We start from the raw sequence: 15,244 nt of genomic DNA on the forward strand, positions 1-15,244 counted from the left end.
ACATATATGAACCTAGATTCTTAAAAAAGCAACTGGACAGTCTCCACAGCAGCATCTTTGTATTTATTTGGGTGTCAATATGGAATCAGGCAGTCAAAATAACATCTTATGAGCAAAATACAATTACAGGTTAATCATTCTGTGGCACTGAAAACTGTACTTGATTTTTGTTGGTCACTGTATCTACCCACAGTGGGTCATCTTTGTGGAAAAAAACATTAAACAGCCATGACCTTGAGATTTTGGGCCAAATATTTTTCCACCAGGCTGAGAGAATTTACCAAAATATACCATAAAAGCTCAGTTAGGTTGTAATTCTTCTTCACTTAAGTATTTTTCTATATCCAGGAGTCACTCAAGAGGAACAGCTGACCTTTAACCTCTGAGCCCACAGTGGAGGTCTTGCTGCATAGCCCGCCTCCTCTGCAGTCTCTTGTGTAACAAAGGGGAAGGACAGAATATGGTGCAGCAGCTCCACCTAGTGGGTAAAAAGACACAAAGTGAAAATAAATCGACTTGTCACAGAAAAGTATATTATATCAGTCAGTTAAATACCATATACACACCTCAGAAAAATCATTCATCTCAGCTTTCCTTATAGTGGACTCTGCCATCCAGTTCCTCAGCACATATCTAGGATTTACATCTGTAAGATATTTTTCACAGTCAGATGAAGATTTTCTTGGTAAAACATCATCACAATAAAAAAGTCATAAATCTGTAGAAGTGAATCTTTCATGTTCAAATCACACTAATATGTAGATGTAGTGTCTCACTTTTCATCCTGTGTTGGCGATGCAAATCGCTATCATTTTGTTGTCTGAACACAGGGGAAAAAAGTTAAACTCCAAACGCTACTTTGATATTGTCCAAAAAATAACAAACAACGTTATGACACAAAATGGAGATTAAAGACTACAGCAAACAAACATTTCAGAGAAACGTGGGTTACCAAACTAACTTGAGAAAGGTCTGGGATTACATCCTTTTGCTTACCTGCTGAGCCGGAGCAGGTATGTGCTGAGCCAATCAGAGAAGAGCTTGTGGGACGACAAGTCTTCAAGAGCCCACATCTAAAACAAAACAAAAAGATAAAAATCATGAAGGATGAAGGATGAAGGATGCCTTAAAATCAAAATTACTTCAGAATAAATACACTGGTTCTGCATAATTGCAGATTTCCTTTCTACTAATAGACTGATATGGCAATCGGCAACACGGTCATATACATGTATCTTTAGTTATATTTACTTCATTTTGTTCATCCTATATTTTACTTGTATATTTGCTGCTCTAAACACGGAATTAGAAGAAACACAATGTCACATGATGTCTTGGACGTGAAGTGCAAATACACCACAGCAATGAGTGCTTGGTACAGATATTAAAGATGTCACCAACTTCAAAACAAAATCTAAAAACATGAAAGTAACATGTTGCCACTTCAGCTCCACCTGTTTGAAGTTCCTGTTGTGAAGCTGTAGGGCTGAAACTTCACCGAGCTGCCTGAAGGTCATGGTGAAGTCTGACTGTGTGTCCTCCATCATCTGTCGAGACAAACACAAATTAGATCGGGAGGAAAGAAATCCAATTTCTACACAGCCTGTAAACAGACAGAGATTAAATTGATTTAGTCGACTGAGATGAAATATGTTAAAATGTCTATCACAGTTGTTGTTGACTTGCCTTAAGCAGGAAGGCAATGAGGTAGCCGTCATCCTCCTCTTCACCTAGAAGCCCCAGTTTAGCTTTAAATAGCTGATGAAACCTGAAATACATGCATGATTAAGGCTAAAGTAATACCACTGCTTGGATATGGTATTAAGGCAAATTATTATTTCACATGGAGGCTCACCTCATCTGGTAAATATCAACATATCCTTTTAAAATAAGTTTCGCTCTGAAAAGATAAGACGACAAGTAAAATTATGCTGTCCAAGAAAATCTAAAATGTCAAGGGGTGAAGAGAAGGAGCACAAAAAGAGAAAAATATGATGTATGCACTACAGTTTGACAAGGCTGCTGACCAACATTACTGCCTCAAGCGTTACATTGTTGAGCTCTATCAGTGTTGTCGCACTTCATATTGCTGGCAAACAGAGGTCAATACAAGTCACACATTACTTTAAGTCCCCTTAATATAAACATTCTTACTCTTTCTGCTGTTTTGTAGTAAGCACAGGACTGAGAGCCATCAAGAGCTTCTCCAGGTTGAACAGTCCGACGTTTGCCTGAGCGCCAATGCTGTATCTGCCCTCATCATCAGATGTGTTCGGGACGAAATCTGCAACATCACGGCTTTTATTTGACAATTGACGCAAACAGGGCATTCGGTTATTTCAATGAAACAATGCATCATCGTACACACTGGGGTTATACGACTCCATGAAGCCAAACGGTCCATAGTCGATGGTGATAGACAGGAGGCTGAAGTTGTCTGTGTTGCACACACCTGTCGTCATAACATGCAATAGATATCAGCAGATGTTGGTACAAACTGTGTGATAAAATGTTGAGCCAGAACAGATTCTCACCATGTGCAAACCCAACTGACATCCACTGAGCAATCAGGTGTGCTGTTTCATTTACAACTGTGGAATAAAACACCTAGAAACATGGAAATACAGCAAAATACAAAGCATGAAACAAGGAAGTTCCCTAAAGAAACAAATAATATATCGCATTCAGATACACAGTAACTACAATATTTCTAAAAAAGTAAAGTAAAAAGCTTATTTCGCTCATATTAAGCAGTTAAATTCACATAAAACTTATTTTTGTTTATTATTTTCTATACAAAAGTAAGATCAAGTAAACATTGTGTTCAGTTACAAAAATAATAACTTACCAAATATTTATCGAGGTCATCTGAATTGATTGAAGGAAAATGTTCATTAATCACGAAGTTCAACAGCTTTCTAAAATCAAGAGAACAATAAAACTGTGAGTAAATTAGCTGCAGTATACTAAATGCAACAGGAGTCCACAGAAAGACAAGAAAGCCGACATCATGATCATGTGACCAGACTCACCTCAGGAGATCTATCTCTCCACTTTGAGACAAAATTTCTAAAGATCCAATCCGAAACCAGGACTTGGCTAACCGGAGAACAACAGCTCCTGGTAGGAAAAAAAAAGAAAAAAAAACATTAAATGTAAGTGATGATGTGTGAAATCTGGGTTTTGAAGTATTTCTGCATGAACCCCTTTACCTCTCTCTCTCTTCACGTTGCCATTGTAGAACTGATCCCTCAACACCGGCTCGTCACTTACAATCAGACTGGAGCAAAGCCGAACAGATCAATAACAGCAAGCACTCGACAAAACAATCAAAAGGTCAGGAGAACATCAACATCATGCATGGATTCAGATTTCTTCCAAAACATTTCTGCCCTTTTGCAGGTGTCAAACACAAATAAAGCACCTGTCTTCATTCAGTTTTTAAGCAGGTAGTTCCTCTTGGTTTATCAGCCTTGATGCCAGAAGAATACATGTTAATACAGATACTGACCTTCTACAGGGTTCTTAATATTTTGTTTTTATCTCTCCTGCCATTTCAAATGTTGTGATGTGTCTGACGTAAGTGAACGCTGTAAGCTACGTAGGCTAACTAACAGTCATATTGCAGTTATTATCAATATACATTAAACAAAAAAACCCAGCAGATTCTCTGAATCCACTACTAAATACTGAAGCCTATTAAAAACAAACAGATCCTTTGATCTTTTTTACAAAGATTATAATTTGTCACAGAGCAAATGTTTCATCCATCGCCTGTCCCTCTCACCTGGCTGCCCTGCTGGTTGGAACACCCAGGAAATGCATGGCTTCACTGCACAGGAACTCCCTTACCGAAGAACGGATCACAGCTCGACCATCTCCTGACCTGTATTAATATCATAGTGAAATTTCAGATTAAAGATAGTTGCCTCTTGCTGCCATTTGGTATCATCAACATGCAATGGGAAGAAAAAGGATATGCCAGAAACATCACCAACATACCTTGAATAAGGTGTTTTTCCAGAGCCTTTAAGCTGCAGTTCCCATACTTCTCCTTTCCTGTGATACATTTTATGAGGAAAATAAGTTAAATCTTTAACTGGCAATGCACCTTGAATATACAGTACCTTGAATATACAAGGAACCAAATAAAAAAATATTCTCACCTGTTGGTATACTGACCAAGGGAATGTGCTCGACCATCGCCCAGCTGACCTGCCCAGTAGCCAAACTAATGGAGAGGGAGATATTCATCAGTAAATTTTAATGTCACCAACTGTGCTCAGATCGAGTCTCAGATGTACACAGGTATTATATTTGTAATGGTTAACTATCAAGTAATAGAAAATACAGCACACATCTGTTTTTCTAAGAAAATGAAATGTAAATAAAAAACATCTGTTTTTGAAATGTACCTCTTTTTCCCATTTATGTTTTAGTTAGTGCGAAACAGTCAAATCTGGCCCCTGTTATTTAATTAGTTTAAAATATGCAGGTTGTTTTAAGTTTGTATATATTTTAATGGAGCCAGTAAGGCGTAATCTAAAATAATTTGGAACAAACTCTACCTGATGACCTCCATATCTGTGTGCAAGTGGTGCAGATCCTGGCAGCAGTCTGCCACCACTGGCGTAATGCAGGAACTCATCAGACTGTGCTGCAGCCATGTCTACATCTAAGATCCCTTCAATGACATCCTGTTGAGACAAGTTGAAATATAAATGAATTACCCTGTTACTAAATAAACACTATGTGACGCTGATGATGACATTACAACACCACCTTGGAAACTGCTGCCAGTGTTAACGGGCCTTTCAATGGGGTTGGAATGGATTTGGAGAATATGCAGTTCTTTACAGTGCGAACAAAGTTGCCATCAACCTCATCGATTGGGAATGCTTCTGCAGAAAGGACAGAAACATTTATTTCTGTATTAACCTTTATTTAAATATATTGACCTGTAATGACATAAGAAGCAGTTTTACCCATGAGCTTCTTGCAGGACACGCTGAATTGGTTCAGGTCTTTTATGAGGTTTGAAACATTCACGTTCCACCTGGATTTGAATGTGTCTGATGCCTTTTTGTCATGACTGTGGCAGTCGGGGTCAGTCCTTTGGCAGAACTCCAGGACATATACAGGTGTGAAGCTGGTGGTTGCTACTAGAGCAAAGACTAACACAGTGTGGATACTGCACATTTCCACAGACAGAGCAGTTGCTTTAAATGTACCTGTGCTGTTAGTAATGATGTAGCTTTAAAATAAACAAAGAGGGTAAACTATGACTTCCAGCTGGTCATCATCATAAGGTAAAATAAAAAGAAAAGTTTAAGTTCTAAAGTATGATCAGCTAAATGCACTTTAAATATCAAAAGTAAAAACACTTGTTAAGCAGAATGGCCTTTCAGAGCACTATTTTATTATATATATTATTAACGTGTACACAGCATTTTCATATTCGAGGTGGTGAGTAGGTAAATCTATCAAGAATGCATTATAGTTGTTGTTCATGTGTTCTGCATCTTGCATCTGATCTTTCAAAGTAACTAGCTACTATAGCTGTCAAAAAATTAATTGGTTTAAAAAGTACATTTTTTCTTTGAAATGTAGTGCAGTATTTACATGCTATACAAGTGTATTATAGTGTAGAAGAATAAGTGGCATGAAACAGAAATACTCAAGAAAGCACGTAGCTACGTACAACATAAGCACTTCTCTAGCTACTTGTAGCTAGCTTAATTGAGTTAGTTACTTTCCACAATATTTTCATTTTTTGTCAGTTTTTTAAGTAATACCTAAACAAATATAACTAAAACCCACCCTTAAATCAAGATGAAAACCGTACCGTGGAAATCAAATGGTAATTTAGGTAGGTCTATCAAATGTAATAGCATTAGCTCTGTTGAATACACCAGTAGCTAGTTAGCTAGCTGTTAGCTACTCAGCTACTAGCCTCGTCCCAAATATGCTAGTATATTTCCTGGTGACCTCTAAGAGGACACATTTTATAGCTTAATATTAAACATAAACAGGCATAGTTTACATCTACTACTGCATCCCTGATAACCCTGAGACACTTGTCTCAATTCTCTACCATCTATGGTTAACGTTACTTCCTTGTTATGGAACGTCATCAACCTACGCCTCGTTACTGTTTTCCGGTTCCGTTCAAATACATAACCTGTCTCAATGCATGCTGCCGTTGAACATGGCGGTTCCGTGGTGGAGGCAATGCAGGAGGTGGAGTACAAAGTGTACGAGCACCAGTTTGTTTGAAACGTTATGGCATTTTAACAGCAGGTCTGTGTCTGTCTCCGCGTCCTCTCTGGGTCGGATATCCTGGAGCTCCGGGCTGCCGAACGAGGTGAGTTTGCGGCTGTTGGCAGGACACCGGGCGGGGAGTCCTGTCAAACCCTGGAAGGTCATACATACCGCCGAGCTGTCAGCACGCCACACTCAATGGTGATCTTTTTCAGCTAACGGGTGTATTACTTAAGTGTATGTGGCATTTCCTGGCTGTGTAACTGCTATTTGTTTTAAGGGAGAGTTTCTTGTGTAAGAATGTATTAAATGAATGGTGACTTGTTGCAGGGGGTGTTGGCTTAATCAGAGTTTCCGCAGCTGGCATAAAGGTCAAAACCTGCTCCTGACATTACAGGGCAATTACACTAAGCTCTGTCCTTTACTCAGCCAGCTGTCCACCTGAATATCACCAATGTCATAAAGTCCCCATTCATTCCGATTTTTTTTTTACACCTTCTTCCATGCTTTCATTCATTCATTTATATGGCATTGACTCACGTGTGTTACTCAATATTTCAATAACAAAACAGTTACTTACAAATGCTAAAAAGAGTTAAAGATTACAAAACGTCATAATCAGATTCAGGCCGTCCCCTCAATGCACACCAACCACCCTCAAAACATTTAAGCAGAAACCAAAATCAGGATCTCATATTTGTGTTATTATTTGTATTTTTCATGTTGTATTGTCGCAGGTAACTGTTCAACTGTTCTGTCTGTAAACTGAATGTTCTAACATGAGGGTCTGTATGTTGTTTAAAACCCTCTTCAAGCTGCCAGGAATATAATGCTTGGAGGGTAAATGGTGACTCTGTTGGCCTAAAAATAGTCTAATTTCTAAAGTCCTGTTGTATCATGTGCTTTGATCTTTCAGGGGCAGAAATCAGCATTACCAACACAGATAAACCCGACAACTTATAACTTTACCTCATCTTTCACCAGGTGGGTTGTCTTAACCAAAAGGCTTTGCATTGTAACTAAATTATTTATTATTATTATAATGGTCACCTTACACCACCAGACAGTTTTAGCGCACTATAATGCAAGAATCACACAATGGTAACAGCTAATGGGATACAAATAAATTAACAATAAATAATAGCTAACATTAGCCTGTTAAAGGTTGTTTGGGCTATGTACCTTTTTGAATTACTTTCTCCCTACTTCCTGATTTTAGGGTATTTGCTATGAGTGCATTGTGAAAGATTTAACTTGTATTTCACAGCTACTGTTTGTGTTATTTTTCTCTCCAGACACAGGTCACGGTTGCTGGATCCCACACTACAGTCTTGCTGTTGCAGGAAGATGCACAGTGATGCGAAGCTGAAGGATCCCTTCACATTAGCCCAGAAAGATTTAAAAAGTTTATACGATGACATCAGAAAGGTACATTTTCAGTACAGAGGATGTACTTGCTATGTGTCTCTACACATGAAATAATGGTATTTTTCAGCTAACTGTAGGCTAGTTAACAGACAGCATAGACACAGGAGGAAAACTTAACAAAAGACATTTAAAGCTTATCTTGAGTCAGAGTACTTACTAGTATCAGTCTATCTGGAGCCTTTTTGTTATTGTGGTTGCTTGGATTTGACCTTGCAGCTGCAGGAACAGTTCAATAACACAGCGAGTGAGCCATCCAAGTGTTCAAGCATCTCTAAAAGATATTGGTTAGAAATGAACAGAAGACATTTTACTGTCATGTGGTGTCTGGCAGATCTCGGACACTCGTTGATTATGAAATAAAAGATGTGAATTTTATTACTCTGCCTCACAGGAGCTATTTGTATCCAAAGAAGAGCTGAAGTCTCTATGTGACTACTACTTTGATGGCAAGGGCAAGTCTATCCGACCAATGATAGTTGTCCTGATGGCCCGGGCACTCAACATCCACAGCAACAGAGCCGGGTAAAATCGGATCACTCCAGTCCAGACCTACATGTTTCAACAAAATATTATGTTTTATTTCCTCTACTGCCAACCCAGAGTTACCTATGACGCAGTGTGTCGATGCTCCACACCCTGTGATAACTCTGAAATTGTTATATGAGGCATAATCCAGGGTTTTATTTCATCTCACTTCCTGCAATCTGTCGTCTGTCTTTGTCCTCTGTAGAGATTTGCTCCCAGGGCAGAGGGCCATAGCTATGATCTCAGAAATGATCCACACTGCCAGCCTGGTGCACGATGACGTTATTGACGGCTCAGATAAACGAAGGGGGAAGAGAACCATCAATGAAATGTGGGGTGAGAGAAAGGTAAGTTCCTCCTTTTCACCTCACCTTCATTGTCATTCATTTTTTAAGGACATGAATATAATTTGTTTTTTCTCTTCAAGGCTATCTTGGCTGGAGATTTCATCCTCTCAGTTGCCTCCATGGCGTTGGCTCGTATTGGTAACAACACAGTGGTAAAAGTGTTGTCCCAGGTGATAGAGGACCTGGTGCGAGGTACAGTACTCTTTGCTATTTTTGCCAGTTAATGACATTTAAGCTGTAATAAGCAACTTTGCACGGTGGAAGTTGTAACTCTGCCCTTATCTATGTTGATTGTGCTTCCAGGTGAGTTCATGCAGCTGGGTTCCAAAGAGAACGAGAACGAGAGATTCAAACACTACCTCGAGAAAACCTTCAAGAAGACAGCGAGTCTTATTGCAAACAGTTGTAAAGCAGTATGTACGTTCTGTCTCCACACAAATATCACAGAGTTGGAGAAAAGCCTCGGCTTCTTCCACTTAATGCTTTTTGTTGACTGTCTCCTCTCTTTCGTTCAAGGTATCCATTCTGGTAAATTCTGATCCTGAAGTTCATGAAATAGCCTACCAGTATGGGAGGAATGTTGGCATTGCATTTCAGGTAAGTTCTGATCTTTTTGCAGATGTGGTTTCTGCTTGAACCTTTTTTTCTTACCTATTAGACTGAAACCAGCTGAAGCCTAAAGCATGTCAGCCTTCCATAGTTTATTTGATGTGAGACCCAAAGCTCCCTTAAAAATGATGTGAAGGATGGAAGGATATCTCTGTACATTTGTTTTTTAAAGTCCATAGATATATAAAATGATTATGAGTTCATATTTCTCTGTCCTGTAGCTGGTGGATGATGTCTTGGACTTCACATCAGGAGCCAATCACCTGGGGAAGCCTTCGGCTGCAGATCTCAAACTGGGCTTGGCCACTGGACCGGTCCTGTTTGCTTGTCAACAGGTGAGACCAACGTGCATTTCCGTGTCCACATTTTCATAAAAACTGTACATTTAAATCAAGTTACTACAACACTGCTGTCAGTTTTTACCTCAATTTCTCTGTCTTTTCAGTTTCCTGAACTCCACGCAATGATCATGAGGCGCTTTAGCTCTAAAGGAGACGTAGATCGAGCCTGGCAGTACGTCCTTCAGGTATGATCAATAATGCACCGTAAACAAAAGTAAGATTTGCCAGTTCTGAAATCTTCAATTCGCTAAATGTAAGGCCTTGAAAGATCTTAAATGCTTACTGATACAAGTTTCTACCTTAAGTAGATGTTAGAAATATCTGCTTCCTGTATGAGACATTTGTATTGTAAGTTAGGGTAAATAAATTTACTTAATAAATAAGTAAATTAAAATTAAAATTCTCTTTTTGAGGGGGTTGTTGATGTCAAGAAAATGCATATTTGCCTGATTAACAAGTAGCTGAGATTCACAAAATGCTCAGGAAACCTTCCTTGGCCAGATGAAGCCTAAAACAAAAACCTTGTTCTGTTTTAGAGCGATGGCGTGCAACAGACCAACTTCCTGGCCCAGCGCTACTGTCAAGAAGCCATCAGGCAGATCAGTATGCTCAGGCCGTCAGCAGAGAGAGACGCCCTCATCAGGCTCACTGAGATGGTGCTTACCAGAGACAAGTGACCCTTCACTGCCGGGCCTCACTTCAGGCAGCTACTTGTGGAAAAGCAACTCACCCTGCCTCCCTCCCCTGTGTCTGCGCAGGCAGGGGTCGGACAAAAACGTTGAGAGAAGCAACGGGAGTTTAGGTCGGAAGGACCCCCGCTGCTGGTTTTAGTGCCAACTGAATGAATATGGCAGCAAGCTGATTTGTCAGAAGACGTGATCAAAACAGCGTGCAGGGGTCTCTCTGAACTGATACCTGTTGTTTCATGTCTCTCAACTACTCCCAAAAATATACACCAGGGTGAGCTGCTTCAAAATCATAATGTATAAACACTTAGTGCAAATCCTTCGCTTCAGATTTCCCAAATGGTATCAACAGTGATGATCTGGAAATGTTATATAAACTTAAATTAATGAATGACACTGAAAACTGCAACCCAACTCTTCACTGCATACAGTACTGTAACTGCAACAACCTCCCATGCCTCGAACTAGCCGACTGCGACCGACAGTTTGTTACACGCTAGTGCTGAGCTGTGGCGGCGTTGCAAAATCTGTGCGACTGAAACGAAGTGAAACCTTTTCATTGGTGCGTTTGTTTGGATCCGTGTTATAGTCTGGTGATCCGTCCACACCTCAGAGGCCAAACAGTCTTGTGTCTTTTTGACTTGTGAAATGTTATAAGGTTACTGCAAAGTGCCGTGTGACAACAAAGGCCTTAACATCTACAATGACTGTGTGCTCAATAAACCTATCATGTTTTTTTTTTATTTAAGCCTTTGCTCCTTTTTAATCCCTCCAAGTGACCACACATGCATGTTGTACATAGAATTGTTTATTATAAAAGACTGTACATTAATTTTTCAATCAACATATTATATGTACAAATGAAGGGCAGACAGAGATAGATTTCAGTTATTTCTACCTATGAAATTGAGCCAGAACTTGGTTTTGTTAATTATTGGAAATACTAAAGCAAATGGGCAAAATATGAAGGCATTAGCTGCAGTATCCTGAAATGTCAAACGGTGACCAATGCATATGGAAGTGAAAAGTAAAAAAAAATTAGGTCATGTCAGATGTACGTTTGAGGGACAACAGAAAAGAAACACAACGTTAGCAGGATGATTCCTAGACCTGAGTGACAGCTAATATTGATTGGTTGGTTTTACTTGAGTTAAAATATGTACACCTGTGCAGCCCAGAGGATTTCATGTTCAGAGCATTCAACATGGTCCTTGAACCCAGAGCAGGTCGTTGTTGCTTGGTGAAGACTCGGGAGGTATTGCAGTTGTTTATTGGTCTACATTACATCTGAATTGTCACATGGCAGTGTCAGGCACGACAATTCCAGTCCAATTATCACTGCACACCGCCTGCTGTCTATCAGAGCCATAGTCCATTATTGCCAATGTTATCAATGGATCCTACAGATTTTATGTGGATTAGTATAAATTTAATAACAGTGATGTGACAATCTTAAAATGCTTGGTAATAAGACAAGAAATGGAATGTGTTGCCTCAAACCGATCTAAACGCACGAAAACGTAAACTGCATTTCATTTGTATGATGCATTTAGAGGGTGAGACCATGGGAAAGCCTGAAACTTCAGAGTCTGAAAAGTTCAGTGATTTCAACAGTGTAATAAAAATTATAAAGGTGAATACATTTACAACATAATGGAGGCTTAATGGCAATAAACTTAAGATTACATTATATCTCAAAATTTTGCATGCTTTAACGCCAAGACTGATTTTCAGGAGTAATTGTTTGTCTTTGAAATACCATATACAGTATTTAAATTTGTAAATTATTAAGAGGCCATCTGCGTTTATTCTTTTTTTTTTTTTTTACAAATGAGCCGTATGGAGTCAAGGAGAGCACCACTAATGAAAACTATCATATAATCGACATTCACTGAATTCACATTACATAAACCCAAGTGGCTGCAGCTCACATTATATACAACTGACAGTACAAACACTTCAACTGAAGGTGTTTACATGACATTAACATTTTATTTGTTCCATCAAACCGAATACTCTTTTTCACAACGGATTCACTTCTGAATCGCAAAATTTTTTGTCCAGGCAAGATGATGTCGTACATCCTTCAGCTGTGTGGCCATCGTCTTTGAGTTCAACCGGTGTGAGCACGTGCAGTCCAATTCTTTAGAAACTGTTTTTTTTTTTGTTTTTTTTTAAATTTATTTATGTTTTTTACATATTCCATAAATGTCCCCCAACCCGCCCATATAACACCAAAATAAACTAAATAGATATTACTTTTCATTTTATTTGCAATCAGTAAGGGAAAGAACATTCTGTCATATCAAAAGGGGGATCATACAGTTATGTCTATGCGTCTCAGGAGTCAAGATTGCTGCGGTCAGTCGCTCAGTGGATTATGATATGACTGAATAAATAGACGGTACTGTTACTGCGAGGTCCCTTCAGTCGGCGTAGTGCATGATGGACTCCACGTAGTTGCCGGGGAACAGTCCGGTGACGCCGTTGCAGACGCCCTCGAACCAGCCGTCGTCGTTCTTCTTGATGACGTAAATGATTGCCCCCTCCATGAAAGACAACTCATCATCCTTGTCCTTGCTGTAGTCGTAGATGGCCACCACTGAAAACAGGAAGGGAGGACAAGATTAGTAGTGAGTATCCAATGTAAGACTTAAACAACAACTGGTTATGCTTGAGTTTTGAACAAACCTTTCTCGTTGTAGATCTTGGGTGCCCACTGTGGGTCTCCATCAGCGTAGGGGTCGTTGTACTGCACGACGGCTGCATCCTCCTCCTCGTAGTCGACCGGAGGAGGCGGCGGAGGGGGAGGAGAGTCGTCAAACATGGGCAAGTCATCTGGAGGTGGAGGAGGAGGTGGAGTGGGAGTATCTGCAACTGTTGGAACCGACACAGGAAGTGAGATTACTAAAGACATTTTCCTCGTTGGGATCACAGGTTGACATGAGCCTGGATACTGGAGAGGACGGCGGCTGAATCATGCACAATTAAAAAGACATGCAGACGAGTGTCATCAAGCAGGCTGCATCGCTGTTAGGACTTCCCATGGATCACTTAATAGGATGATATCCTGTACGTTTAAGCCTCTGAAGTGGTTTGTGTTCCTCTTGTTGTGGCTCTGAAACTATTCAGGCATGCACATATAGAAAAAAGGGAATTGCACAGGATTTATGAACACTTCAGTGATCTTCTTAATGATTATTACAGTCTGGGTCATGCTATTTAGTAGGTTAGAGGTTCGTATGACAACATTAACATGGGGAAAAAAAAGCTATAAAAAAATGGTATGTAGATAGTTTAACAACCACAGAAATCTAAAGTTGCTTTCTGTCAAAGAAATAAAGAAACTAATACTTCCTCAACTGTAATATGTGACCATATTGCAGGTTTTGGACCAGCAGGGGGCAGCAAAGAGTATCGTCAGCATCTTCCCCAGTCCTGTTTTGCAGAGACCTTTGGCACTTTTTCCCTTAAACATTATCATTCACCTCAGCTCAACCCTGCGGTGCTACAACAGCATTCGTCATATGAATACCAAGCTCCAGTCAGTGATAAAACCCCCTGCATGACACTAAATCACAAAGAACTGAGTAGGTGGCGGCCTCTGCAATCTCAGCAGGTCGCTTTTCCACTGCACATATTCTAAAGAAGAGAGTGATTATTCCAGCAGCTATGTATAATACCCCTGTTGCTACTAAGAACAAAACTGTCTTCAATGTGGTTTCATAGCTGAAGTAATAAATCTGTCTCCAAACAGCATATAAAGCTACTTATGAAGTTACATAAACCATGATGAGACTCTTGGGTGGTTCATTGTTGCAAGAGGTTGGTATTAATTGTTCTCAACAGACAGGGGGGATGAACAAGCACAATGCATGCCAGGTGTTCTAGAAATGGGAATAGTTGGCACAAATAAGGAGGAAAGTACGTCTTAGCCTCTTCACTTACTGCTCTCCTGCATCCTGGCCACAAAGCCAGTCAGAGGTATCTGTGGAGTCAGCTGGGGCATGGGGGGAGGAGGAGGAGCGATAGACACTGAAAGCCAGCAGAGAAAAGACAGGAAGGCAGAGAAAACAAAAAGAAAAAGAAAAGAAAAGAAAAGAAAAGAAAGCCCATTAGTCACCAAGAACGTACAGAAGACAGTTAAGAGTGCATCCCAATCCCAAGCAAACACAACACTGACACACACTGCAAGACACAAACACACTGCAAGACTCGTGAGCTTGTACACATCTAATAGAACAGGACAGAGTGATGTACAGCAGTGACGGGAGCTGAAATGCTTAGTCAAATTAATTAACCTGTTGGCTAACAGAAACTTTATATATTCAAGATTCGCTTTTTAACATTGCAAGAGAAAACAACCAATTATTGAAACAATAATCAACAGATTAATTAATTCAAGTGACTGTAGCTGCAGCATCTCCACAGATCACACACAAATATTGTAAAAGGCTGAAAAGTTCAGTGACGTCTGTGGGTGTGATGAGATTTCACGTGGTTTCTGGGGATCACTGAGGCCACTGAGGATAAACCGCGGATTATGTCTGATTTCTGTCAATCAGACGGGTTCCCACTCATGGCTCTAAAAGAAGTGAGGGCTGCCTGCGGCCAGGAGGAGGCACTGTTTGCCTTGGATGTCTATCAACCTCACCCCCAGTCCCACGCAAGCCTGCTGAACTCCCTTCAGACCTGTTGTAGTTATGTACAGTGTACTATGAATTCTTATTTCACATTTGTCTGACTTGATCATTTCATCAATCCCAAATTAGGCTAATGATCATCTTATGGTGATGAGGCACTAGAACCCCATTTACATTCAGTCTGTCTCTGGATGAGGAAAAGAAGCATGTTGATGCCAGGTGTAAATGCTAACACACTGGAATGCGATCGGCCACATCTGGAGGTGGTCTGGCTCACATTGTGATCTGATCTCAGCCAGGTATGAATGTAATCCATACAGTGTGACTATATTCTTGGGAAAAAAAAAATCTCAAGCTGCAGGAAGTAGCAGTAGCTTGCAAGTCTTCCCTTAAAAGTGACATAA

The 15,244-nt window shown here is 40.0% G+C and overlaps 3 protein-coding genes across 19 annotated transcripts in view; 1 reads left to right on the top strand and 2 right to left on the bottom strand.

The window, feature by feature from the left end:
• Positions 1 to 44: 44 nt before the first annotated feature.
• On the bottom strand, positions 45 to 5,199 carry LOC139304258 (protein adenylyltransferase SelO-like). Its single transcript, XM_070928167.1, has 19 exons — positions 4,986 to 5,199; positions 4,780 to 4,901; positions 4,569 to 4,697; positions 4,167 to 4,231; positions 4,003 to 4,059; positions 3,788 to 3,886; positions 3,213 to 3,280; positions 3,033 to 3,120; positions 2,849 to 2,918; positions 2,535 to 2,607; positions 2,369 to 2,452; positions 2,155 to 2,284; positions 1,856 to 1,900; positions 1,687 to 1,768; positions 1,455 to 1,547; positions 997 to 1,073; positions 777 to 820; positions 567 to 646; positions 45 to 478 (listed from the first exon to the last, which is right to left on the bottom strand). The coding sequence occupies exons 1-19, from the start codon at positions 5,197 to 5,199 to the stop codon at positions 356 to 358; spliced, it is 1,743 nt and encodes a 580-aa protein (XP_070784268.1). The 3' UTR covers positions 45 to 355.
• A 994-nt stretch (positions 5,200 to 6,193) lies between these two features.
• pdss1 (prenyl (decaprenyl) diphosphate synthase, subunit 1) lies at positions 6,194 to 10,940 on the top strand. Its single transcript, XM_070928350.1, has 11 exons — positions 6,194 to 6,364; positions 7,178 to 7,245; positions 7,557 to 7,689; positions 8,081 to 8,211; positions 8,420 to 8,561; positions 8,642 to 8,753; positions 8,865 to 8,974; positions 9,078 to 9,158; positions 9,392 to 9,505; positions 9,616 to 9,696; positions 10,048 to 10,940. The coding sequence occupies exons 1-11, from the start codon at positions 6,194 to 6,196 to the stop codon at positions 10,186 to 10,188; spliced, it is 1,284 nt and encodes a 427-aa protein (XP_070784451.1). The 3' UTR covers positions 10,189 to 10,940.
• A 1,229-nt stretch (positions 10,941 to 12,169) lies between these two features.
• Positions 12,170 to 15,244, bottom strand: part of abi1a (abl-interactor 1a) — a 42,803-nt gene continuing 39,728 nt past the window's right edge. For 9 of the 17 annotated variants that reach the window (XM_070928002.1, XM_070928001.1, XM_070927999.1 and 6 more), the window contains 3 exons: positions 14,146 to 14,232; positions 12,889 to 13,074; positions 12,170 to 12,799 (listed from right to left, as the gene is read on the bottom strand). In XM_070928002.1, coding sequence (XP_070784103.1) covers positions 12,624 to 12,799; positions 12,889 to 13,074; positions 14,146 to 14,232 — 449 coding nt within the window. In that variant the 3' untranslated portion in view covers positions 12,170 to 12,623. Of the gene's footprint in view, positions 12,800 to 12,888; positions 13,105 to 14,145; positions 14,233 to 15,244 lie in introns of all 17 variants that reach the window. The other 8 variants (XM_070928015.1, XM_070928013.1, XM_070928007.1 and 5 more) reach the window with 2 other exon arrangements.

The sequence above is a fragment of the Enoplosus armatus genome, chromosome 21 (assembly GCF_043641665.1).
Source record: "Enoplosus armatus isolate fEnoArm2 chromosome 21, fEnoArm2.hap1, whole genome shotgun sequence".
Taxonomy (NCBI): domain Eukaryota; kingdom Metazoa; phylum Chordata; class Actinopteri; order Centrarchiformes; family Enoplosidae; genus Enoplosus; species Enoplosus armatus.